The 27007-nt window shown below is 39.4% G+C and overlaps 1 protein-coding gene across 3 annotated transcripts in view; it reads right to left on the bottom strand.

Annotated features, from left to right (window-relative positions):
- Nucleotides 1-4631: 4631 nt before the first annotated feature.
- CPB1 (carboxypeptidase B1) overlaps nt 4632-27007 on the bottom strand; it is a 66884-nt gene continuing 44508 nt past the window's right edge. The window contains exons 1-11 of one of the 3 annotated variants that reach the window (XM_037407140.1): nt 25913-25983; nt 25731-25806; nt 23967-24091; nt 21420-21519; nt 19407-19508; nt 17996-18097; nt 15528-15638; nt 15339-15429; nt 14384-14586; nt 6076-6160; nt 4632-4859 (exon numbers count right to left, since the gene is read on the bottom strand). In XM_037407140.1, coding sequence (XP_037263037.1) covers nt 4672-4859; nt 6076-6160; nt 14384-14586; nt 15339-15429; nt 15528-15638; nt 17996-18097; nt 19407-19508; nt 21420-21519; nt 23967-24091; nt 25731-25806; nt 25913-25983 — 1254 coding nt within the window. In that variant the 3' untranslated portion in view covers nt 4632-4671. Of the gene's footprint in view, nt 4860-6075; nt 6161-14383; nt 14587-15338; nt 15430-15527; nt 15639-17995; nt 18098-19406; nt 19509-21419; nt 21520-23966; nt 24092-25730; nt 26029-27007 lie in introns of those variants that run through there. The other 2 variants (XM_037407139.1, XM_037407138.1) reach the window with 2 other exon arrangements.

Below are 27007 nucleotides of genomic sequence, written 5' to 3'. Positions count from 1 at the left end.
GATGTGAACTGGTTGATCATTGTGACACTGAACTGTACTTTGTGGCCTCACTCACTCATGTCAGCAGCAGCACAGGGATCTGCAGGGATGACACCTGGTTACTCCTCAGCTGTTTTCCATTTTTCATCATTACAGTCTTTATGCTGGTGCTCATGGCCTAATGTATCAGTGTATTAAAAAGAAATGTGGATATTTGATTTTTCCCCATGAAGCTAGGGGAATTCGGAGTTTATTTAAAGCAATGTACTTCATACTTTTTTTAAGAATTGCAGGGTTAAGCATCTTAGGTCTTCTGTTAAACATAGAAAGAAAACACTTAATTGTTTGCCAATAAACTGGTATGCTTTGTTCTAAAAAGATTCGAAGAAAAATTTTTAGGTGTTTTGCAATATTTCCCTATTTCCTGGCTAAGCTGCATATATTAATTTATTAATAGCAAATTCCCTGTTTTCTGTGGTTGCAAAATTTACTGTGAGTAGCCTAGCATCCTTCCTGTAAAGGACAGGGATGCAGTCCCATTCTCAAAAGTGGCGTTCGGCTGTTTCCTCTCCTCTTGTGGTAAAAAACTATGCAGCTGTAATGCAGCTGTTGTGACTGCAATGGGGAGCACAGAGACAACCTGCTTCAATGCACAGCCCACATCTGTCCTTGGAAAAATTCAAAGTGACAGGAAGCATGCTGAGGCCATATGTCAGCAAAGCCGAGTTCGGAACAGGCTGCGTTGTAAGCAGAGGTTTAATTTCTAGCACAGTTTTTGAGGCACTTGAGTCCACAACATTAAGAACAAGTTTCCTTCTCTGAATTACCACTATGTGTCAGCAGTTGGTTGAAAACTTTGAGCAGAATCTTCCCCAGAAGTGCATGTTTAACTCTCTCACAGCTGTCAGGACTTACGGTACTTCATTCATTTTTGTGTACAAGTTACCTGCCTTGTATGTTAAAGAATCCGGAATGTCTAAGTGCTGCCTTTGCTGGGCCTTTGGAGCTGTGATATGCACTGAAGGGACATTCCTCTGTGAGGGGTCTGGTATCTCCAGTATCACTCCTGGGAGACCTGGCACGTGGACAATACATTGTCTTTAAAACTCTTCATCAGTTCTTGATCCCTTTTGAGTTTTGGAGCACTGAAATGAATTGCTTGTTTGAATGTATTGAGTGAAACAATAGCTTAATATGAGAAAGATGGCAGCTTTTTGATGTGATTCTTAACCAAGAAAACAGAATTCTCATTTTCCATTTATTTAATTAAAGGAGCAGTATAAATCAAATAGGAAAAGCTGAAATTGTTCATCTCAGTCCTTGGCTGACCTGCATTAGGCAGACATTAATTTCACAGGATCACAGAACAGTTGAGGTTGGATGGGACCACTCGTGACCGTCCAGTTCAACCCCCTACTCAAAGCAGGATCACCTAAAGCAGGTTTCCCAGGGCTGTGTTCAGTCAAGTTTTAAAAGTCTCCAAGGCTGGACACTCCACACAAAATCTGTGGGCAAGCTGTTCCAGTGTGTTTGGGCAGCGGCACCGTAAAAAAGTCTTTTCTTGTGCTCACATGGAGTTTCATGTGCTTTAATTTGTGCTAATTACCTCTTGTCCTGTTGCTGAGCACTGCTGAGAGGAGCCTGGCTCTGTCGTCTTTGCACCCTTTACACCATCAGGTATTTATACTCATAGATGAGTTCCCCCGAGCCTTCACTTCTCCAGCCTGAACAGTCCCAGCTCTCTCAGCCTCTCCTTGTACGACAAATGCTCCAGTCCCTCAATCATCTTTATGGTCCTTCATTGAACTTGCTCCAGTGTGTCCCTGTCTCCCTGTATGTACTGGGAAGTCCAGCACTGGACCCAGCCCTCCAGATCTGGCCTCGCCAGGGCTGAGCGGAGGGGAGGATCACCTCCCTTGTCCCATTGGCACCGCTCTGCCTAACACACCCCAGGACACCGCCGACCTTCCTTACTGTCAGTGCACGTTTACTGGTATTTCTTTGATAGAGTCTTCCATTCTTCACAAAATTCCCAGGTATGTCCAGGCTGCAGAGTTACTCCCCTGTTGTTTTCATGGCTTATTTTTTTTTTCATAAACATGATTATGATTAAAAATATTCTTATATGCTACAAAACTGCAGTGTAGGCTTATAGTTTTCTCAGTAAAGACTCAGCTTAAACTGTGCAATTAAAGAAAAATCGAAACCACAGATCAATTGTGAGGTGGATTCTATTTATATTTTAACATTGGTAGAATATTTACTGTTCCTTTACAGATTTATTTGGTTTCAGAAATGAAGAAAAGATTCAGTTTGGAGAACACTGGGGATTTTTAGAATTGTTGGAAAAGCCCACCCTTCACAAATGTCACAATGTACCTCCATCATCTGTATAATATGTTTTTATTTTTTGTGTCTGTCCTGGTTCTCTGTAAGAACTTTTTCATAACTGAGGAGCTGGTTCCAAATAACTACACTGGCATCTTTGAAAATATGTTATCAATCAGTGTTGCGTGGAGGTTTTCTATGTTTTTTGAAAGCAATGCTCAAGTCTGAAGCATTGTGAGTTGTTGCTGACCCTTTGCTTCCTCTCCATGTTTTCTTTCAGTGTCTCAGCCCCAACAGCTTACCTCCTAGCAGAATGTCCTTTCCTGCTTCAATTTCTCCCATATATTCTTTGTTTGATGTTCCAAGCTGCATGGATGACATATCATGGTTAATTGCTCTTCTTCTCTGCATGTATGTAGTTTGATCAGAGGTGCTAGTGAGACGGCACAGAAAAGCTGCGTATCACTGCTTTGCTGTGCCTTGACTTCGTGAATGTCAGTGCTACCAAATGACAGCGTGTGCCATGTTCTGCCTTGGAGTCACAGTTTTGAGTTAACTGGGGTGGCCCTAACACTGCTGAGCTGCTGGGCGCCGTGACCTCCCCCTCAGCTGCACTTGTAACTGTGTGTTTGGTTGCCTGCAGTCCTACAGAGAGCCTTCCTAGTAATGAGTGGTGCTGAGTATCAACAATTCACCTTGCAGTCGGTGGTAAGGCCTCCGATATCTCTCTAAATAATACAGTTATAATTAGGATAGTCCCTGGGTGGTTGTTAATACTTAGTTAAAATTAGCCAAAAATATTTTATATTCTGAGTAATTTATTTCCCTGCCCTTTGTGACATGTTTGGCTCTGGCCAGTATGTTCTGTTTGCATCCTGTGCTATTTTTAGTAATGCCGATTACCCTTCCCCCAACTTCTGTTGCAAAACAGAATGACACGTCTTTTCACTGGTACGTGCTATTTTCACACAGGGGTTCAGTTTCACCAGTGATCAAAAACAGATGGATCAGTCGTGTGTGAGGACTAGTTCAATCTGAGCACTGCCGAGCTAATTGGAGTGGGCTAGTGGATGTGTTCCTTTCTTTTTCTTATACATGTAAATGAAAGTGTCATTTTAAATATAAGCTTGCTATTATATTTAAAGCTTGTCTTTCTGTCTGCTTCCACAGAGAAGAGGCAAAAAAGAACATGTAGTTTCTGACAGGTCTGAATTTGGTGATTTTCTTGGAAGAACCATTTTCTCTGTAAGATGCGTTTCATGGGCTGTTTTGAGTCAGCTAGAGACCTGCCAGAAACAGTGCTGATTCCAGGAGCATCAACAGGCAGCGGAAATCTCTGTTCAGAGCTTCCAGAAATGGCAGGGAGATCAGCCAGGTTCTGTGTTGACATAAGGTTTTTCCCCATCTTTCTGCAGACCGTGTCCCGTATTAGCCAAGCTCTAAACAGCATTAATAAATGCCAAACACATTTTCTGCAGCTGCATGAGAAAGCTGCCCAGAGTGGCTATTTATCACTCTCACTCACTCTGACCCAATCAGACCCACATTACCTGTACAGAAAATCGATTGGAGGGGGATAATTCTTTACAGCTTCTCATGAAAGAAACAGTTAATCATTTATAACCAGACTTGGTCTTTATGGCTGTTTATGATTCTTCTGTTCATGACAGTAGGAACATGTGGGGCCCCAGGAAGCACCAGGGCGCTGAGAATATTTTGAGAGATGCTACTGTAGTGAGAACCTTAAATGCAGGGTAGTTTATAGCATGATTTGTATCAAGTCTCGGTCTTTAAAACTAATAGTAACTATAAGCTTCAGTGCCCATTTCAGATCGGACTAGCAGTGACCTCAGATCCAAACCAGTTTTCAGTGATGGTGCACATCCAGGGTGGGTTTTGAGAAAATTCACAAGAGCATATCACAGCTAACGTAATTTAAATAGTATATGATGCGACCCTTCCTTACTACTGAGGCCATTAAGGCAATAAATGGTTGGATGTGAATCACCTAGCTGGTTTTGTTTTGGTTTGGTTTCCTTAATACAGCGTTCAGACTGTATAAGTTCTAATGCTTTGCCTGTCTGCTATGTGTACAGATAAGTTTAATTATTAAGGCAACCTTTACCTTAAGTTGATTAAGCTTCTTGTGATTTTTTTTTTTCCCTAGACCTTCCCTGACCCTATCAGTTGCCTTAATAAAAGATGTAATTCCTCTTGACAAACTTGTAGTTCTGTTGATCTATGATGGACTAAGGGTATGACTGAGAACATTAAGTAAAGAGAAATAAAACCTATGGTTAGGGAAGAATAAAAAGGAAGGCATCTTTGAATAAAGCCTTCTTTAATAGTTTTTAGAACTCCATTCTAATACAAGTGCTCAAGGACATAATTGGCAATGTATTTAACAGCAAGTACAGTCTCTTCACAGGTTGGCTTTATCTGAGATTCAGGGAGAACAAAACCATATCTACCAGTGTCTCGGAGCTCAAAAGTGAAAGAGTACTTGATGCCTTGATCGTAAGCCCAGTCATCAGAGCCCCCTGCAGCAGGATCTGTTGGTAAAGAAATAAAATAAAGCTTAAGTGGAAAAGTGTGGCTACGCATTGAAATGCGATATACTTTGGAGTCAAGTCACGTAGCCAGAAATGCAGAAAAGACAGATAAAAAGGAAGAATCAGTGAATCAATTGTTTTTTCCTGCTTATGGAAAAGCTTCTGTGATTTTAGGCCATTTGTGAGCTTTGTTCCAGCTGATGTGTGCAAACTAATGTAAACAAGCTAAACTGCTCCCTCCTTGTCAATATTGTGGGGAGCCCATGGGAGGAATGTCCAGGAACAGAGAATGGCATGCTTGCATGGGTTTGTTTAGATAGATTTGGTATCAGAAGCAAATACCCTCTCTCTGGGTAGCTTTCTGAGATTCATACAGATATGAAAGAACTGCAGATCTGGGATATTAGCTCCATCTTTCTTCTGGACAAACGGTATCCTCCCTTTCCAGTACTTTGGTACAATGTAGAAAGTCTCTTTTGCTATGGAAGGAAGGAGCCTCCAGAATTGCTAAGCACCACCAAAATATTTTTAAAGGAATAATCACCATAATACTCTAAAAAATGGGAGAAACTGTTTCTTAAAGGTTTTTTACATTATTTAAGGGAAGAGAAATAGGGAAAAGAGTAGTTTACATATTTAAGTAAATTAGGAGATCTTAAATACAGGAGATACTGAAGCTCTGGAAATCTAGATTTGGCAACCTCAGCTTGGCTTTTGAACTGCAAAGGCCATATCCTGACAGCTGAGTTTCCAAGAAGGGTAGACAAATGGAATTGTCTTAGACTGTAATGCAAAGTAAAAGAAATAATTATCTGTGTGGCTATAGTAGTTGAAGCCAATTCTTTAGGGTTCACATAATCTTTTCACTTTGACTTGGAGACACTGAAAATGCAGAAAGTTGAGATTTTTATGTTTAAATCTAAGCTGTGTGTGATTTAGGAATTCACGCTTTGCACATGAGTTCCTAAACACTCGGTCACATCACTTTACCTTCCGGGGCGGGGTGGGGGGGCGGCGGCACACTCCCTGGGATCTTTAAGGAATATATCATCCCATATTTTAGAAATGACAGATGACATGTATACCTCTGAGTATATGCATGTGAAGAAAGAAGGGGACTACTTAGGAAGGGGAACAACAGTCAACTAGAAAACTGCATTTGATAGTCTTAGTAGCGCTTAATATAGATGGCTAGTATGTTTAGGCCAGTACTTACAGATTGTTGTAGCTCCTGGGCCATATGTATATTTGGTATTATACAAACTGGCCAGCTGTTTGCATGCAGCACGAGCAACAGAGTTCTGTAGGAAAAGGAGAATGATAAATGCAGATTTTCAGAAGCTTTCGGAGTGAATCTAAGCAAATACATTGTTAAATAAACTGAAGAGCCATGCTTGAGAAGTTTTTATTTGACAACTGTTGTTCACCTCTCGGTATGACTAGATCCCAGTAGCTGAGAAGACACAGCTTGTTATGTTGTGAAGAGCTTATCAGTAAAGAACTCGCTCTCCAAGCTTTAATGGAGTATTGTCCAGTCTGTGTATTGCTGTCTCTATGTACAGCTATTGTCCAGTATAGTTTGGATAGGTAAGGGGACAATAGGTAACAGGATTTTCTGTATTTAGAAGAAATTTGTACACGATTAAAACTAAATAAGGAATCTTAATTAGAGATAAGAGAATCTAAGAGAATAGTAGTAACTTCATACAGTAAATTGTGAACATGCAACAGCCTTTTCCTTCTATTCAAGCAGTATAAATTCAGAGCAGAGTCAGCTTAGTCAGTGGAGTTGAACGCTGATACAAGTGGAAGCAGATTAAGGTCTTATAAATATTAACAGCCAGAAAAGGCATAAATTACCCTGGAACCATATGTAGGATCATTAATTTCAATTCATTTCCTGTGCACAGAGGGACTCATTCAACTCCCACTGATTTCAGTGAGGGTTGGATCAGGCCCATCAATAGTACTATGAAGCTTTATATGTTTGCATCAAGGAAAATTACAGACTTTTCTTTGGAACATGTGGTATTTTCAGTTCTTCATTATACAGCATGTTGGTAATAAAACATGAAAACTATTACTAACAGATGATAAATATGAATGATTTTTGAAAGCAGATGTTCAGTATAAGAATAAGCAATGGGTTGCCATATCTTTTGTTATAGCTTGCAGCTGAATGGCTTAATATTCCAGGAATTTCCTCAAGCTCCTTCTTTCTCTGTAGGTTATACTCTGGCTTACTTCCCAGTGGAAGATATATATTGAAAAATATTCTCTTTTCATCCTTACGCTTCAAGTGTTTCTGTGAATTACTCGAAAAGGCAAATTGGACAATGTGTTTGGAAAATCTTAGTTAAGTAAGAGAGCTTTCTCAACTTCTGCAACACAGCATCAAAATGTTTGTTGCATTAGCACTGACCACCTATTTTACTGCAGAACAGCAAATGTCTCCCCATTCCCAAATGTTGGATTTTGAACATCTAGAATTATGGGAGTTTGCTGTAGGAATTTGTGGTCATTCAGCATGCTAAGAATATTTGAACAAGGCAGACCAGTATTTGAAGCTTGTCCTTCCACCGATAACATTGGCTTTACCTAACGGGGCGCTTGGTTTCTGGACTCTCTGTGGTGCAAACAGAAGCAATTGTAGGGAGAATGTTGTTACTTTGCATTTCACAATGTTGGATTCTGAGCGACTGTGATAGCTGAACTACCAGCTGCCCCAGTGTGGGTTTTTCTTTTGTTTGGTTGGGGTTTTTTAACCCCTTAACAAGCTGATTTTTCTAAAATTCATAATAATTTTTAACACATTTTGAGGGAATTGTAGAGGTTGGAGACTACTGATAGCAATACCATGTTTTCTTTAGTCCTCTTCTGTTTATATCTTCATTTAATCAGCAGCTGAGATTGAGTCAAATCTCTCAATAGTAAATGAATTTTTTAAATGTAAACTGACTCTTCCTCTTTTCAAATATATGTGAAGTGGATATTAAATTTGAAAAGGTAGTCTGATACTACAGATGGACCTGTTGGTAACTAGTATGTGCTCTCTCTTTAGTAAAAACTGTGTGTTAGGGACAATAGAACAGCAGAGCTGCCCTTTTAGAAGAATAGGGCATTTCTTTCACTCAGCTGCCAGATGATGGCTTTAAATCATACCGGAACACATACCAGAAAAAGTATGTCAGGAAATCTTTTTACCTGAGGGGTTTTTTATTATTGGCCAGGTAGCTGTAAAAAGAGGTATTTGTAGAAAGAGCAGTTGAGATTTCCAGCTGTTAAGAGCCTGGAACACAGATAAACAACCTCCTCAAGCTCTCCAGGCTGGAGATCGAGGTGGTATTTTAAATGACCCTCTCTAAGTGAAAAACATGACTGAGCATTTATGACTTCATCATGAAATAAAACTGAAGTTTTGAGATCAGATTTTTTTTTCCTTTAAGTGACTCTCTACCATTTGCTTTTCTAATAATTTATAGTACAAAACCCAAAGTAAAAAAAAAATAAAAATTCAACTTTATAGGAACTAAAGTCACCTTTAAATAATAATAATAAAAAATATAAACCAGCAAGAATAATAAAAATTAAGTAAATAAGTGTGAGTATAAATACAAAATATGAGGAAAATTTTTTTCTTTTTAAAAAAGTAGTACAATTACCATTTGTAAAAGTAACATGGAGATTTATGCACAGGTATATAAATAATGCCCAACATTTTCCACATGGGCAAGTGATATTTAGCATTTGAAAAGTGGTTTGGATTTTCAAGCCTGTAAGTTATTTGGAATACGTCTGGAAAGAGAAATGTTGGTATCTTTTTGACCTTTGAGGATGTTCTTTTCTGTTGAGTGATTTTCTAGATCTTTGCACAACTGGGTTAAGTGAATTGTTGTGGTTTGTTTGGAGTTTGTTGTTTTTTGTGTTTGGGGGGGAAGTGTTGGTTGTTTTTTTACTACTAATAATACCTTTCTTGCAAGGAAAATTTTGCTGAAAGCTATAGTAGCAGAAAGACAACTGGTGCCGTGAAGTGTGCCCTGAAGTCCTAGAAACAACTCCAAATTAATACCTTGTAACTGGAAGCAGAAATGGCTTTTCAGCTTCTGACTTGCAGCTGAACTGGCAGGGCTGGTCATTTCAGCAGAAGGTAGTATTCCCTGAACTGATCACCCATCTGTGTTTACACAGCAATTACGAATATTTTCCTTGATCTTGTGTACAGAGTGCATGGGCTGGTGATACAGCAGAGTTCTGTTCTCAGTTCCCATTATCTTACATAATTCACAACCTTTAAACCTATCTTCCATTAAAAGCTAATAACTGAAAAAATATGTTATGGCCTCTTCTCACCACATCTGGAGTTTTGACCTAATAAGATAAATTATTAGGCTAAGCATCTTCTGTGTGATAATAGGTAATATTCTGGGGAGCATGTCCCTCATTTTACTCTTGTATCATCAGGCTAGATTTGCCAGCAAATTGCAGCTGTTTAGAAACACTTCAGGGATGTTGATTACACAGCTGCTGCATGTGGACAACTCCTTTTGCCCTCACAGTCTGACAGTGATCTGCAGAAGCCTTTTCACTAATTGATGGACCTCTTGCTCTCTTCCCTCACTGGACTGCAAACTGATTTGCCCAAGGCTGAAAACTGCATTTTCACTTCACCTCAGTCTCATGTGCCACTTATGTGATCCTCAGCTTCCTCTGGAGTGAAAGGCTGTAAATGTGATACTTGCAAAGTTAGCTTTAGCCAAGTGAAGTTAAATTTCTGAGGCTCCTTGTTTTGCTAATACAGATTCCCCTCAAAAGAGTCCAACTGGTGGACTGATGTACAACTTGGTTCCTGATTCTGTTGTTGCTTATAGTTAAGCATATCCCCCAAGAGTCCAGGGAATCCGGGTAACTGGAGGACTTCACTATTTTGCTTCTTTTTTCTTTGCAAGCATGTTTCTCTGTGGCAGTCTTACAGAGTATTTAAGAAATTGATCCCTGTTGAGAGGGTTTCCAGTGTGACTTGAGTTCAGGTAAATGTGCCCTACACCTGTTGGAGATTTGTTTTTCAGCCAGATTTGTACATCAGCTTCATCTGGAGGATGCTGCTACTAAAAATCATCCTTTTCACAACTGTAAGACTGTCAGTACAGAACAGTTCTGTTGTGGGACATCTGTTGCGGCCAACTTGGTGGAGCAGCTGTCAAGCTAATTCCAAATACTGTTTTTCTGCCTCCTTTGCAGTTTGTTGTGCTTCCCAGTTGACTTAAACAACATTTACTTGTAACAAGTAGTACAGTCACAGGAGTTTGCAACAGCACAGATACAACAGCGTAGGTTGCAACTCCTCACTGCTATGTCCAAGTCTCTTAGAGGATAGGGTTTTGGCTGTTCAAATATTCTTACCCACGGGTCTTCATGTATCTTAAACATTCAGGACCCTGCTCCCAGGCATCAGGTTAAATAATCAGACTGATATTCAAAAAGTCATGCAATATATTTGAAATTCACTCTTGCAGGCTGCACAGACTCCAGGCATATCTTTACTTTCTACTATATCCTATTTTAAGCACTCAAGAGGAAATGAAATGCTAGACCAATGCAATATGAAAGGTTAATTTCAGTGAGCTGAAACAATAACCAGTGTGGCCAGTATGCATTCAAGTAATAAAAACTGAAATCCTGTGTCTAGAAAATTATCTTGTGTTGTAGATGAATATTCTGCAGCCTGCCAAACTGTAATAATATACATACATTAATCTGGCAGTGAGTATGAGCTGGCTGCAGACATGTATTTGGCACTGAGTTTGTTATTTAACTGGGAGATGGAATTGAACCTGAAAAGGAAGGAAGGGCATGACGCACATTCCTCTGCTCTATCAAATTGTAGTTCAGAGCCAATTTGGATACAAATAAGAATTGATAAAGCTAGATTTGTCTGCTGAGAATGAGGAAAGCATAGGGTGACTGAATAGGAAGCTAAGGCCAAAATATGAACTGATTAAAAAGTATGGGCTGAACTGTTTATGAAAGTGGGATTAAATACAGAGTTCTTTATTGCCAGAGGACAAAAATGTGAATAGTAAAATGAAGATGAAAAGAACCTTTTTGGGGCGTGGGGAGATACTGGTCTTGCCAAGCACGTTTTTAAATTGTGAAAAGCTAATGCTTTTGTTCTCTGTAGGAGATGGATTCAAGTGTGTGTTCTGTGTGCAGGGTAACACACCAGGGTATAGTAAAGAATGAGTCAATAGGATTATGGAGCAGGGAAGATGTGGTTCACCAAAAGGAGTACATATTTCTTTCAGGGTGTCATCCCAAGAATATTGTGTAACTTCTGAGAAATTCCTGACCTAGATTTTACTGTCTTGGGTGTTTTTATTTTTGTTGTTCAAGTATTGTTTGAATAACAGTGAAAGTTTTGTGCAACATCTGAGGGGGACAAAACAACAACCCTCAATAAAGGGAGAAAAGTTTTTGGGAAAATCCTTGTAAGCTGTGTGGTTGAGATCCTCAGAGATGGGATCCTCTTGTGTCTAAGGAGAAGAGTGGGAAGGAAGGAACATACATGACTTTCATCATGTTTTATACTCCAGAGCCAGGGGTAGTTGAGGGATAGTTCTAATCCCTGACTCAGAGTAAGTTACAGTAACTTCGAGGTTGTTCTGATTTGCTGTAGCAATGCAGTGGAGCATACAGGATGTCTGGGATTTGCAGAGTGCCCTGTTCTACCTGAGAAAGCAAAACCAGGACAGTTTTATGCCTTCTGGTGATTTCTTAAGGCTGTGAACAGCAAAAGTGTTTTGATCTGCAAGGACATGCTGTTCAGTACACTCGCAGGAAAGGGATATATAAGTATTCCCCAGATCTTTCTCTTCAGCAGACTTCGATCTCAAATTACCCAATTTTTGTGCCCTTCTATATCTCAGACATCGGAATGCAGCATAAGCCGCACAATATTATGCTACTTTAATTAAATACAATGGAACAAAATGTTGTTAATAATAAGCAGTCGTGAGGTTTTGTTTAAGCACATGTCCAGTTGCTCACTGAAACAGATAAGAAATTGCAACTATGTTTCCTTTAATTTATTAGATGTGTCAGAATAAAAATAACAGCTAAGATAATGGCACTATACATTTTGCTTCTTCATTTGCAAAATGCTTCATGATCCTTTTATATGCCCAAACAATTTCTGTTAAAAATTGAGATTCTAATTGTTCAGCATTTCTCTAAATTCTGACCTAGACATGAAACACAACTGGCATAAAAAATAATACCTCTTTTTGTAGCTGCCTCACTTCAAGCAAGCACAAATGTTGATTGAAAATCTTAAATTTTCTTTAGTCACAGATTAAATGAATATGGTTTAGTTATTTGAACTAACCTGAAAAGCTGCACTTTCAAACCTGACCCAGAGCCTGTTAAGTCAGTCGTTCTATTTAATTCACTGCCATTGGAGTGAATTAGGCCCCCTCTGTTTAATTATCCCAACTACCGGCAGTGTTGATTGGATGATATCTGATCTCATTCTCCAAAAGAAGGATTTTTGGCAAGGAGTCTTCCCTTGTTAAAATCAGATACTGCACATGTTTAACACCTCTGGGATCCTGCTGTCTTTTTGTTGGGATCACCAATAGAGGAAATATTTTCCCTTAATTAAGATGTGAAAAACACTGATAAGGTCACCTTGTCGTGGTGGTGAGATTTGTCATTACTTTGTAGTAGAAAATAATGGAACTCCCTCTGGGATCAGTGTGCCTGATTTAAAATAGAGGATAAAGTGATATTGGAAAGACTAACTTACAAAGTGAAATCAAATGGTTGAAGAGAACTATATAACCTGCATTCCTGAGCTATTTATTTTTGATGCTGAATGGTAATAGCAGAATTGTCCTGTAGGGCGGGACAGTTTTTATTGATAAAAATTGCAGAACCTTAGTATGGGTAATTCATTAAATTTTACTGTGTTTTATAATAGAACATTGCTAATATACAATTTTAATTTCATAAAGGAATTTTAAAACCTAGAAAAGCACACAGGTTCATTCTTATTCTTAAGGATTGTTTTAATAATGAGCTGTCAATGTAAACTTTTTCCATTTAATACTGTGAGAAACATGCTGTACTTTTAGTTATGTTTCATCACATTTGCTCTTGATTCAAAAAATTGGGCAGAACGTCATGCAAATTTTTAACACATGGGAACTTTGTGATCTTGACAACAAAGCAGCTTCAAGGGGTTTGTGTTGTTTTATTACTTTAGACTGAACTGCAATGTGTGAAATGTGAAGCTTTTATAAAAATTGAAGACAAGAAATTACTGCAGTTCCCTGGCATAGATACAACTAAAAATTTCTGGAAATATAAATCAAGAAAACAAAATCTTCATCTTAATTTCATCCTCTCTTTAAAGCTGTAAAAAATGTAACACGGAACTTCACTGTTGGCCTGAGTTTGTGTTTGTGCTTCAGAATGGTGACATCTATTTGGGAGCACTCATAAATCTGTCAGACCTGCACAGCAGAGCAACACACAGTGTTGTTGCCTTGGACTTTTGGCAGCATTCAAGAAAGCGGGGGAATCAAGACTTGTTTGTTTTGCTATGTTGTTTTCCCTGCCAACAGCTTCTAAATGCTAATATGCCAGAGAACTGAAGTAATTTTATTATTCATGACTGTTGATTTTTGGCCTTATAAAATGTTTATGAATTTTGTACACATTTAATAGTTGTAACCCCTCTCTCTGTTTTTAAAGATAAAAAATATACATTCCAGACCTTTGTTATCTTACTTAAATGGCATTAGAGTGTGGCCTTTCTCTAGGATGAATAAAAGCAGCGTTGTCCTTTAAAACACCACATTAATCCTCTCTTCTTCCAAATAAAAGGTGTGTTTGAGTCCATGCCTGTTCAGAAACGCCTCAGATATGAAAATTTTATCTGGTTTGTGTCTAACTGGTTTTAATTATACTTTTGAACAGAAACTGCCTTATTGTCCTGAACCTGTATTTATAGGAGTTTCACCAGTTTACTTCAGTAAGAACTTCAGTAAGAACTAAGGTTCGGTAGGAAAAGGTAGGCAGATCCTTGTCTACTATTGATGATATCAGTTCAGTCATTTCATAGTTATTACAATCTATCAAGCTGTTAGCTTGAGTTAGAGGGCATAATGTTCTATGTAATGTATTAAAGCTACATACACAGCAACCTCTTCAGTTGGGAAGAAGCAGTGCTGCACAGCATAGTGGATTTCTGTGTAGCACGACTGGAAGACAAACCTGACCTTGTGGCAAATTCATTGTGTATGTGGAAATTAAAAAAGGCTCTAAAGTTTATCCTGTGCTTGAACTATCTTGAAGTCATCATGGTTTCCCTTGTTCTTGCTATGAAAGACAAGGATTTTCAAAAAACTGTCAGTACAGATTCTTTCCAGATGTTAAGGAAACTGCTTCAAGTTAAATGGACCTAAATAGCAAGTGATGATTTTTACTTATTCTTTTCATTATGTCAAAATGACAAAAAGACTTACCAGTTCCTCGTAATTCGATGGTAATTTGTAATTATATGAATAAGGAAACAGTAGCAGCTGGGAATAGGAGTGAACTGTCAAGTATGCCTTGATTGTAGAAAGATGTTCACGAATAAAATCAGCCAAAGCCTTGGTCTCCTTTTCAGACTCAGGTGCAGAGCCACAGTAGGTGGAATCACAGGGGTTTTTTGAGGCCCCAACAGCTGGGAAGAAAGGTGAATTTAGTTAGTATTTAATGAAAAAAGTTGGTTGTTAGGAGAGTCATGTTAAACTGCTTTTGTAGATAAGCCTTGGAAATCGTAGTGACACACATGCTGTATCAGAGAAGAGAATGTTTTATTGCATAGTTAAAACACTGGGCAACATGACATAGCATTAAATAAATATGCCCTCTGCAGTGTGCATAGTTGGAAGAACGTGAGTATTGATGTAAAGTCCTATGTTATGTGACTTGGGATACCGATTTGCTTCAGTACTTCACAGCCTGCTCCTTGCGTATCTCCTCTGTTTCTAGGATGCTTCCAGGAAACAGCCAAGTGGAAACCACTCGAGAGACCCCTCTCCCCATAGTGAAACCAACCAAAAGGAAACTCTTTTGGCTTCTTTTCTGAACTCAAAGAAGTGTGTGTGTGTGTATATATATGTGTATACATCTGTGTAAGTGTATATAAGTATAAGTGTATGTAAGTATATATAAGTGTATATGTGTGTATATACATGCATGTATGTGTGTGTATATATATGTTCATAGAAGTAGCCATACCAATGACACTAGTCTGTTTTTTGCCCAAAACAGCTCCAAGAATTGAACACCAGCTACTCCACAATGCTATACTGGCGGTCTTGACTCAAGCTTGAGCTGGACCAACCATCAGGTAGGGAAAATCCATAATTAAGTGTTTTGGCTATTACATGTCTGTATGATCACTTATAGATACTGTTAGGAGACACTTACTGCACCAGCCAGCATTAAAATTCCTGTTGGGATCTGTACCAATGCAACGCCTACCAGCATTTTTAGAACGTGTCTTTCTCCACATGCGGTCCTGAAATAGAATGGTGAAACATAGATCAAAACTAAGAGAAAGATCTAACGGTTGGCTTTTCCAGCAATACTCTTCTTGAGAAAGAAGAACGTACTTACATTTGTCCAAGTGTAAACGTAACCATCAATGTTAAAAACAGGCAAAACATAGAAGTCCAATCTGTTGAGAAGTGTGGTCATGACAGGATCTTTTCCATAGGTCTTAACAGCCTAGTTGGAGAAAAGTAGAAAAAGCTGATGATGCCTTCAGAGATCTGTATCTCCAGTGTGTATTTAAAGGCCTGGGTCTGGATCAGGAATTAGTGAATGGGGTGGGCAAAGTCATCCAGGTCACTCCATCACATGAGATGACAGCTTTGTGAAATGGGGTGGGCAAAGTCATCCAGGTCACTCCATCACATGAGATGACAGCTTTGTGAAATTACATATACTTAGACAACTCACAGTGACCCAAACCACATTGCTGTTTGTTAGAAAGTCATCTCATTCTGGTAGATATTATATGGTGAAGCAATGTTGATTTTGAAGAGGATAATAAATCACTGAAAAGAGATTTCCATCAACTAGCTTCTTGTTTACAGAGAGCAAAGTTCCTGTCCATATGTTCTCCCTACATTCTGTCACCTTAAAGGTTTGGGTTTAATTTATGCAAGAAGGAAAAATCATTATATTATTCCCATTTTTTAAATTTGTTTTTCAGAGAAATGTCATCAATGACCGATTATAGACAATAGTTCCAAAATACATCCTTACACATTTCCAGTCATAATGCTGTGGACGCACATATTCATAGGGAGGCAGATTTTCCCCTGCACTTTTCCAGACATATATATTGAATAACAGACATAAGAACTGCTTCCATAAACCTGTATATCCTGATTGTTCATAGCCTGGCAGTTTGTATGTTTGTTCACAGATACGTATCAGTGTCAAGGGAGCATGCAACGATCATGGGAATTTGCTCTAAGTATGTTGCAGCCATGCTTCCTTTACATGGACGTGAAGGATAACACAGGGAGCAATGCAATGGAGAAAGGCATCTTTTGTCCTGTAACTAGCAAGTGGGAAGGTTGTGTTTAGAATCTAGAAGAGCAGTTTCAGATCACTAGAACTTACTGTTTCCTGGTTTTTTGTTGGGTTTTTTTTTTTATGCTTGGGTTGTTCTGTTGTTGGTTGGTTTTTTTTTTTTGGTTGTTTTTTTTTTTGAGATACATATAACAATCCATGTTGCTTGTGTTTTTCTCTAGTTTTGCTTTTCTTTTATGTCTAGAAGCAATCCCAGGTGAACCGCTGATGACACTTAGAGGACTATGCTTTTAAAACACTTCTGCCTGTCCACACTTGGATCTATTGAGCAGAGCCCACTGCTGGTGTCAGGTATACCCATGAGTTAAGTGACCAGACAGTGAAAATGACAGCTGTAGTGACGTGAATTGCTAAGAGAAAAATGGTAGCACATACTGTCTGCAGCCTTATTAGGAGATAATGAAATCACATTCCCATTGACTCCACTGAGATGTCACTTCCAATTTCCCCTCCTTCCTACGCAAAACCACATGGCTGTCTGATAAAACAGATTATACTTGCCACCGATGGCTCTGCCAGCATGGCTCACTCACATACTTTGGCTTTCCTTTACTTGGGTTTTAAATTCCAGCTGATGCCTCTGGTTTTGTTTTGGTTGGAGTTTTTTGCTGTTGTTTGGATTTGTTTTGTTTTGTTGATTGTTTTCATCTTCAAGCAGGAATTCTTACAAAATTTGGGATTAAATCAATGAGTCATTCTGCTAAACTGAATGATCTTCCCCTGCTGAGGGGGAATATACCTCTTCTCTGTAGAGAAGACTATGCAGCATTTGATTGGTCCCACCTGCTTTGTATTGATGGTGAGGAGAAGGAAAAGACAAAGGAGATAAAATTGTTTAATTCAAGGCCTAAAGTATCCCAGCTTGAAGTGAAGCTAGTTTTACCTGTGCAGCTCTTTCCTCAATATAGTTTAATGTTTTAGAAACTATTCCATACAATTTGAAGTGGAAGCTCAAAGGGGTGTATATGCATTTCACTCTTCCTGAGTGGAGTTCAGGGAGCTTCATCTATAGTCTTCCTTCTCTCTTGGGTACATTTCCTCTGTGCACTCTGTGCTTAGCTGAGGGTAGGTTCCCACCCTGTCTGTTGTGCTGTTGAATTTCCTTATTCCCTACTCCTTACCACTATGTAAAGGACATGACTATGTTTATAGTGTTACTAGACTTCTTTGCTTATCTCTCACCTTTCTCTGGCTACAGGTGTAAAAAGGAGTTTATAGACTGGTAATAACCTTTGCAGTGGTCAGTCCCTCTTACACGTGCTTTTACATAGTCTTAAGCTGCTGAAAGATTGCAGGTCCAACCACTAAGATCTGGTTTAACTAGTTACACCCTCACCACCTGAGGTGAGAGAAGGAATGTGCAGACAGGTATTTAGAGGTAAAAAAGCAATCTGCAGTGACCTCAGCTTTTGCTGCTCACTAAGATTTTCTTAAACATAGTTGCAATTTGTAAGATTTTTTTTATCATTAAGCTTACTGACTTCTTTCACAAACCACTGGCAGAAAGCAGGGGAGATCCACTCTCTTGCATGGAAACCACAATCCATAAAGATGGCTTTCTTATTTGGATGACTTTTTCCCATCTAGGTAAAAAGACAAGAAAGAAAACAGGTCTTGAACAAAATAATTTGTATTCAGAACAAGTCAGCTTGCTGACCTAACCAGTCAAACTTTATACAAATACAGCATTCCTTGATTAAATGGAAATCTATAGAGTGTTCTCAGCTGTAGCTGACCATGATATTCAAGCTAAAATAACAAACTTCTAATAATTTCATTTTTATTAATGTAGATAAGCTCCCCCCCATCCCCTCCAATTATTTCATTATTCTGCAGTGTTGATTTATTTCCTGTAGTGTTTCTTAAAAGCTGATCTTGTTTGCTTCAATAATGTATTATTGTAAATGCTTATGCAATTTTGGGCACGTAATCTTTATCCTTTTGCCTTTATTTGAGGCATTGTATCTACTATATTTGTAAGACTTATGCTAAAAAAATTGCCAGGGTTTAACCCCAGCCAGCAACTAAGCACCACACAGCCACTTGCTCACTGTCGGCCCCCAGCAGGATGAGGGGGAAGAACTGGAAGGGTAAAAGAGAGAAACCTCATGGGTTTGGATAGGAACAGTTAAATAATTGAAATAATAACAACAACAACAATAATAATATCAAAGAAATAAAACCCAAGAAAGACAAATGATGCAAATGAAAACAGTTGTTCACCATCAACTGACCGATGCCCAGCCAGTCAGCCAGCAACCGTCCCTCAGCCCACTTTCCCCTTAGTTTATTGCTGAACATAATGCCATATGGTACGGAATATCGCTGGGGTCAGCTGCCCTGGCTGTGTCCCCTCCTGCTCCACTGTCAGGGTGGTATGAGGAGCAGAAAAGCCCTTGGCTCTGTGTGTAAGCACTGCTCATCAGGAACTAAAACATCCTGAAACACGAACGCTTCCCAGCACAAATCCAAAACATAGCCCCATACTAGTTACTATGAAGAAAATTAACTCTACCCCAGCCAAAACCGGCATGAAATTACATATAATGAAGATGCAAATTCGTTGCCTATTGCTAGAAAGACTGACATTTATAGATCTTTTCAGAGTAAATGGGTTTACAAACAACAGATGGAAAGAACATAAAGGTCATTCAAATAGCTCTCGGGAGTGTGGTTGAATTTATATGACTGAACTTCGAATAATTCATTATGCCCCTTTTTAGAAAAAAAAACCTTAAAGGTTGAAAAAAATCATAGAAGTAGTGAACAAAATGTATTAGATTTTCTGCAAAATGTATAATACTATCTCAGCATCGTTGGTGTTTTAATAGATGTCATACTTTTGTGAAGGTTAATAGAGGAAGTCTGTCACAAAGAAATGAAAGCACTTACTTTGAGAAGGTACATTGGCCGTCCTTCATATGTTTCCCCAATTACACTGCGAGAGACAAGGTCTGGGTTCTGAGCAGCAATATCAGCAGTCCAAGCAGCTATCTGTTTAATAAAGAGGTTAAATTTAATGAATCTCTGTTCCTCAGGTCCAGACTAATTGATTCACAGAATTCAAGCCAGAATGGTCCTTCAGGGCATCTAACTTGACCTAATATTTAATACAGTTTGTAGATTTCCAAGAATTATTGAGTGTACCCTCAGCAAATTTGTTGATGACACCAAGCTGTGTGGTATGATTGACACACTGGAGGGAAGTGATGCCATCCAGAGGGATCTCACAGGCTTGAGAGCTGGGCCTGTGCAACCTTCAAGAAGTTCAACAAGGCCATGTGCACACATGGATTGGGACAATCCCAAGCAGAATTACAGGCTGGGCAGAGAATGGATTGAGAGCAGCCCTAAGGAGAAGAACCTAGGGGTATTGGCTGGTGAGAAGCTCAATATGACCTGATAGTTGCACTTGCAAGCCCCGTATCCTGGGCTGCATCAAAAGAAGTGTAACCAGCAGGTCGAGGGAGGTGATTCTCCCCCTCCACTCCGTTGTCATGAGACCCCACCTAGAGTAATGCATTCGGCTCTGGGGCCCCCACCATAAAAAGGACATGGACCTGTTGGAGTAAGTCCAGAGGAGGGGCATGAAGCCATGAAGATGAGGAGAGGGCTGGAACACCTCTCCTATGAAGACAGACTGAGAGCTGGGGTTGTTCAGCCTGGAGAAGAGAAGACTCCAGCAAGACCTGGAGTCACTCCTTAAACTCTCTTAACAAAAACTGATTTTCTTTTTAAGCTACGTAGACCGAGTGTCTTAAATCTTCTACATGTTGTAGTGTTTTTCAGTGTCATGGCTCTTTTATTCAGCATAATTTTTGAATTACTGACAGAAGTGCTGGACAGGGATTTATAGGAACTGTTCACTAATGTCAGATACAAAATAAAGAATATCTCCTTCATTCTATTTAAGGGAAGTAGTAACAGCATTCATTATCCTAATATTGGACCAGATTCCCTTTGTTATAGGGGCCTTCAGGAGCTCACAAAAAAGTTGTCACATCCACACATAAAAGCATTCCATGCCCAAACAGCTATCTATAAACTAAGGAAAAGGCAGGAAACAGCAGACAGATCTAGACAAACTGGCAAGGAAATATTAGAAATAATGGTTGACATTATAGATGATGGTGGGTTTTTGCATGCCAATAACCTCTGCAGAGTCAGAAGAAGTTTTGTTCTTATTTTTAAATAGCCTTGTAAAAGGAGACTTTTTCTTTTTTTCAGAGAGTTCTAATGGAAGAAAATTGATTAGTTCTGTATATGTTCTAAAGATACCACCTGGAGACGAAATACAAATTTTGTTGTTTGCAAATGTAACAGGTGCTTAGTGGGCAATGATCGGCACAAAAATGAGAGTTTTTTGCAAGGAAAGGCATGAAAGGGAGATCGTCATACTTGCAAGTATAAGAACTGTGATGCAATGGATGATAAGGAGCCACTGCAAAGATGTGAAGAGTGACATGGTCAAGATGCTACATGTCAGGAAAAATGAGCATGGCTGTGAAAAAAGTAGGGAGGATTGGAGAGCTTATGGTGGAAGATGAAGGCTAGCATTGGGGCAGGGAATGGTATCAAGATTTTTAGCAGAGAAGGTGGGAGGAGTGAAAAGGAAAGAGCAAATCAGTACTGAAGCATGGCAGCCTGGTCATTGGATTTCTGCTAGTTTCTTTGCAGCACTGTGAGCAGAAGTAGAGGAAATAGGTGTAGGGGGATGGGTTATACAGATTAAGTCAGTAATGAGCAATATAGGAGAAGAGGAAGGAAAGTTTAGAGAAAGAGTTATCATATTGATGGATGGAACAGAAGAGGAAAAAGAAAGAGGGCTAGAAACATATCAGAAGCTGTTTTTACTACAGAGGTTAAGGTACCAAGCTGACAAAGTGGTAAACTTCTAGACTTTACCGTTTCCCAGTTGTTGTACTTTTCATAGCTGTGTCTGGTGGTACGAGCTTTGCTGTCAAACTGGGCATCCAGTGCAGCCTGCAGGTTGTCAATCAAAACTCTGCAAGGCACCAGGAAAAGCGTAAAGAGAAACATACAACTTACTAGCAGGAAAGGAAGCACCAGGTGGACATTTCAGGGTCTTCCTGGAATTAAAGCTGCATGGATTGTGAAGTGAAATGCCGGGGGTGGGGGATGGTGATGGGGTGGTCTGTTCTATGCATTTGAAAATAAGATATATTAGGTTCCAGTTTCAATGTACTTCCTGCCTCAACTTTGCCACCAGAATGATCAGGGAGCAATAGATTCCCCCTAACGAGCACCTGCCTACTTACTCCCATACTAACAAACCTCCAGGGTGGCAACAGTTTGGTTTAGGAAGAATGGCAATGCTAAGACAGAGTGCGTGCAGAAAATGAGCTCTGGGCTGACCTTGTATTGCCAGGTTGCTTCTGCCTCAATAAGAAAAGGGGCTCTCTCTTGAGCTTATGGCACTGAAGGAGAGTTAAACTGCAGCAAAGTAACAGTCCCATGCAGCAACCCAGCAATGTTCGCCAGATTAAATTCTCTGTCAAACCAAGCTTCCAAATTTTAGGTGTGGTTGGACAACTCTGTTGCAGGTGGCATTATCCATCCTCCAAACTACTTTACTGCATGTGAATAGGGCTATTAAATTAGAACACACAACAGTGAGAAAACACCAGCATCCTGTCTGGAGTGGCTGGATCTCTCCTGTTCACCTTTCCCTGGGGCTGACACAAAGGCACAGCTCATCACTGAGCATGCTCTTGAGGACCTTTTGCTTATATTTTAACCTTGGCTATCAAAAAATGAAATCCTCTTGTTTTTCTTTGTCTTAACATTCTTACAAATCTTACTCATCCAGGATATGTCCTTGATAATTTCTGATTTGGATAGAAGAGTAAGAGGCCTTTTTGTGAGGCACCACCAGCCTTCAGAACAAACAGTGCAAGTGACTACATTGACATGATGTCAGGGCACCATAGCTGCACTTCAAAGGAGTTGTAGCAGCTTGGGTTGTCACAAGGACGCTCCACTCAAGTTTGTCAGGGACGCCTTCCAGACATTCTGGCCTTTGCTGCAATCAAAAGATTTGTGCATGGACCTGAGGGAGTTCATGAGTATTATAGGAAAAACTAAAAACATGTATAGTAACTCCTCCTTTGCCAAAGAGGAAATTCCACTGAAATCGGATTCCTGTGCTGTATGTGGGCTGTGACATTATTGAACACGATTTCTTCTAGAGTGTTTTTAGATTCTGTTCCCCCAGCGGCATCCAAATCAGACATGGTTAATATGAGGCCAGTAAATTTCGGGTTGGATTACCCTTGGATTTAGCAGATCATAAAAGTTATGTGTCATGAGATCTGTGTGGTGTCCAGTGAAGCGTTTGATCTGGTGGCAAAAACAATGGGGCTGGAAGACAAAACCTCTGCACTCAGTCAGTTGAACTTGTGAGACTGCGATCAAGTCACAGTGACTTTCAGTGTCTAAGTACATGATGATAGAATATCCATTACACATCAAAGAAGCCTGATGATCAAGCTGGGCTCAGCCAATTTGCAATGCTCAGGTGAAGCTAAAATGAAGACAAACAACCCCACTCCACCCCAGCCCAAAGTCAACTTCTCATTCTCAGTTAATGCTTGCATAGTGACTGGAAGATATGAAGTATAAGCAGCTGCCTGGTCCTGCTTTTTTCTCTCCTCACTATTCCATTAGTGCTATTCACCACACTGTTTCTGTTCCCAGGGATGTGTAATGTGGCAGTGTAATCTGTTCCCTCCACTTACGGGTAGTTGTATTCGGTTGTGGAAACTCAGGGCTTTCTTCTAGGTAATATATTTACAAAATATTTAAGCTAATTACGAGCTTTCTCACTGGAGAAATCCTTGCCATGCATCTGCTGTGCAACTTGAGTAAGCCCAAGGCTGTCCTGGAAATCTGTTCTCCCTACCCCATTGGCCCTTCACCTGATAACTGTCTTCTCTTTGCCACCAGCTGGGCGCTTTGCTCCCCTAGCTATTATTCTGCAGTTAGAGGACTCAGTGGGAAGCCCCTCATGGTGGCCCTTGAAGCTCACCATTTTCTGACTTCAGTTCCCCGATACTATATGCCAACCTGTCTGGTGTACTTTGTGGCTCTTTCTAGACCTTTGCTACATTTCACCTTTAGTGGGAAATCTTTCTCATCCCCTCCATACTCCAGCCTTTGTACTGCAGTGAGCTTCCACCTCTGGGAGGTTCCTGGTAGTAAGCCTTTGCTTCCTGCCTCTTACCTCTGTCAGCATTCCACCCCACACCTTTAACGTGGAGCACCTACAGTCCATTGGAACTGCCTGCCATAGGGAAGCTGAACCCAGCAGAGGCATCCACAGGAGGGGTGAAGTTTGTGACGGGAGGATCAGTTGACCAATACAAAAAGATCAAACACATTTTCCTCGTATTTAATTTCTTATTCAAAATAAAGTAGTGAGAACAAACTTACCTATATTCTACTCCATTTTCTTTCAAAAGACCTTCAACCTCAAAGGACTTGTCAGCTTCAACTCGGAAATCAACTTGCATTTTTGGCCTTACCAGTGTGACAGAGTCTGGCTGCCAAAAGTCAACCTGAAATAAGGTCGATAAATAAACAAATACATACGTATGGCTGTGATTTTTAGGTGGGTGTATGTGTCATGGTGATATTGATTGTGATTAATATACCAAATTTTGTTCCTATCCTATTACACTGACCTGACTGTGCTTGCTAGAAGTATCAACCTAAATTTTAACTGGAAAATGATTAAGAAGATTTTATTAGGCCCTGCAATTTATATGGCAGAATTCTGGAGATGGCAGTGACAGTTTCACAAATGTCAAGTATTCTACAGCGTCTGAATGCATACACTTATGAATATTGTAACTATCCTTACAACTTCTTTCGTTCTTTGTACATATTTCAGTGGAGGCTTCTGTCTCTAAGTGTTAGACAGAGACAGACTCCTGACTCAGTAGCAGAGGGATGCTACATGAATACTTCATGTCAATTAGCTGGGAAAGACTGTTGTCTCTATGAGTACTTTTAAGACTCAGTTCACTGAAGTTGGTACAAGGAACCTGTGCCTTTCAAAGGTGTTTAACTCTGGGTGGACAAACAACAGTGCTATTGCCGTATCACATATTTTTGTTGAAGTCAGCTTCCAAACCTCTGGATTTAGCGCCCTGTTAAAGGCCAATGAAAGCAAAGCTGGTTTGCAAATCTAGTGCCTTTTAAGCCTTTCTTCTCGTGAATGTAAAGGAAATTGGGGGCTGATGGGCATATTCAAGAACTACGTGTCTTCAAGTGAGATGACTATTCCAGAATATACTACTATATCAGTCCTAACTGATTCCTTTATATAACAATGGTAGTTCAGGGATCTTTTCTTTACTTAAAAGAAAAAGAAGACAAGCAATCCTTTTATACTACACACTTAAAAGCAAGCATGGTATGTTAGCTTTCTTAATAAGGGTAGCACCATTCCAATAGTATATTCTTCTACAGAATACTGTTCCAGCATGCTATGCTAGCCTGTTGATGATAGTTCTCCACATCTGTACTTCGTTAAAAATACCATCCTTTCATCCTACAGATAATGGTGTCTTTTTCACCAACAGCTATTTTACAACATCAAAGCTGAAGAAAAATATTGAAAACATATTTGCTATCTTTATTGTTTTTCCTTATGTCATTGTGTCATCATATTTCTACATCAAGGTCAGTAAGAAACATGCAGCTTGGTAGGAGAGAAAGGAAGCTTTAAAAGAAAGTCAGAGAAGAAAACATGACATGAGCAACTAGAGGCCAAAGAAAAGTTCAGTTTGTTGGGAGTGTGGAATTTTAGATTTATGTGAGCAAAATGTTTTGCCTACAATGGTAAAAGTTCTTGTAGCTGAAATTTCCATGTTTTATCTAATATATTCTTGAAAGTACCCCACACTGAATACAGCATTTCAGATTAGTTTATTAATAAATTCTGGTAGGCCCTTTGATATTCAGACTGGGTTAACTAGCTTCTAAAAAGGTATCGTAATGTATTTGTATAGCTCTAGCTTTATCACCTTGTCCTGTTCCTTCTGAAGAAACACTACAGCTTAACTTGAATGGAATCAAGATTAGGTCTTTAATTCAGTTGCATGATTATTTTTTTTTTAGACACACATTAGTTGAACAAGAGGAAAACCATTCCTTTCAAATACAATAGAGTCCCTTCCCCAAGTTCTTTACCTGCATGTTGCTGGCAAGGGAATTGATGATTTCCACCTGCTCATCATTTTGTGGAATCACACGAAACACCTTCTGCCTGAAAGGGGAAGAGAAAGACGGGGTTTGAAACGGGTAAGTCAATTGGAAGGTTCTGCTCATGCAGAAGAAATTGTGCAAATATGAAACTTGATGTCTGTTCTTACCCATCAAAGGCAAGATTCTGCAGGTGAGCAGAAACAGCTGCAGCACCTATTAGAAGTAAGAGCACCCACATGTTTTGGTTTTTTTTAAGGAAACCCCCCCAATGTTTTTAGCTCTTCCGTGCTGCTTTTATAACCTGTTTTGTCCTGCTTTTTATCAGCTATACAGCAGAACAGCTCAGTGATCAACTGATAGATGACCTTGTTTTATTTGCATACCTTTTATAATGTGTGTTTTACTCCACACCTGTGAAAACAGCTGAAAGTCTCAAGGGGGGTGGGCTGGCTGAAGGATCTTGCTACTTGAGTTGCATAAACACTTGACATGAGGAAGTGAATTTAACTTACTTTGTTCTTTTCTGTTGCATGTGAATTTTGATTCATTTTGGGTTTTTCGCACTCATTTGGTTGCTGGATACTTTATTGTTACATTATGTAATGGTAGATGTCTTATCAGATGTTGTTGCAGTATAACTGGTCTTAATGGCACAGTATCGTCTCTCTTGCTGAATTACATGGGGCTGACAAAGCAAGAGGAAACCCAGTCGGCATGTACCAATTATCTTTTATTCCCCAATAGAGAAGTACTGGACTTGTTCTTTCCTCAGTCACTTCACTGAGACTTATGAGTAAGGCAGGTGCCTGCAGAACTAAGAGTGTAGAAATTTCTAGTAGCAGCAGAGTTGTACATATGCTCCACATAATACATTCATTGATCATGTAAGGATCAGAGGTAAATATCTTTAAAGTTAAGCACTACAGTGGGCATTATATGTAGGCTAAGAAGATCAAATGAAATATAGTCATGCAAAAGCATTTTTTACTTTACCTTTCATGTTTTGCCTAAACTATCTGAGAAATGGTAGTGTGTTTGCATCACTGCACTTGCATCTGTTTAGTTTTCATTAACAAGTACTTGGCATTAAATGTAATATTAATTGTCTATTGATGCTGTGTCCTGAGGTGACTGATGTTTTCAACAGGGAGCCTCTAAATGAATCAGTGTATAAATATATAAAGAATTGAATTTATGAGCTCAGTTCTGTTTTCTGTTGTGCCTAAGTGACCAGACAAATTAAGGGGCTCAGGCACAGATAA

Source organism: Falco rusticolus, chromosome 13 (assembly GCF_015220075.1).
Source record: "Falco rusticolus isolate bFalRus1 chromosome 13, bFalRus1.pri, whole genome shotgun sequence".
NCBI lineage: Eukaryota > Metazoa > Chordata > Aves > Falconiformes > Falconidae > Falco > Falco rusticolus.
The sequence above is the reverse complement of the archived record's forward strand: the minus strand, read 5'-3'. Positions and strand labels throughout refer to the sequence as shown.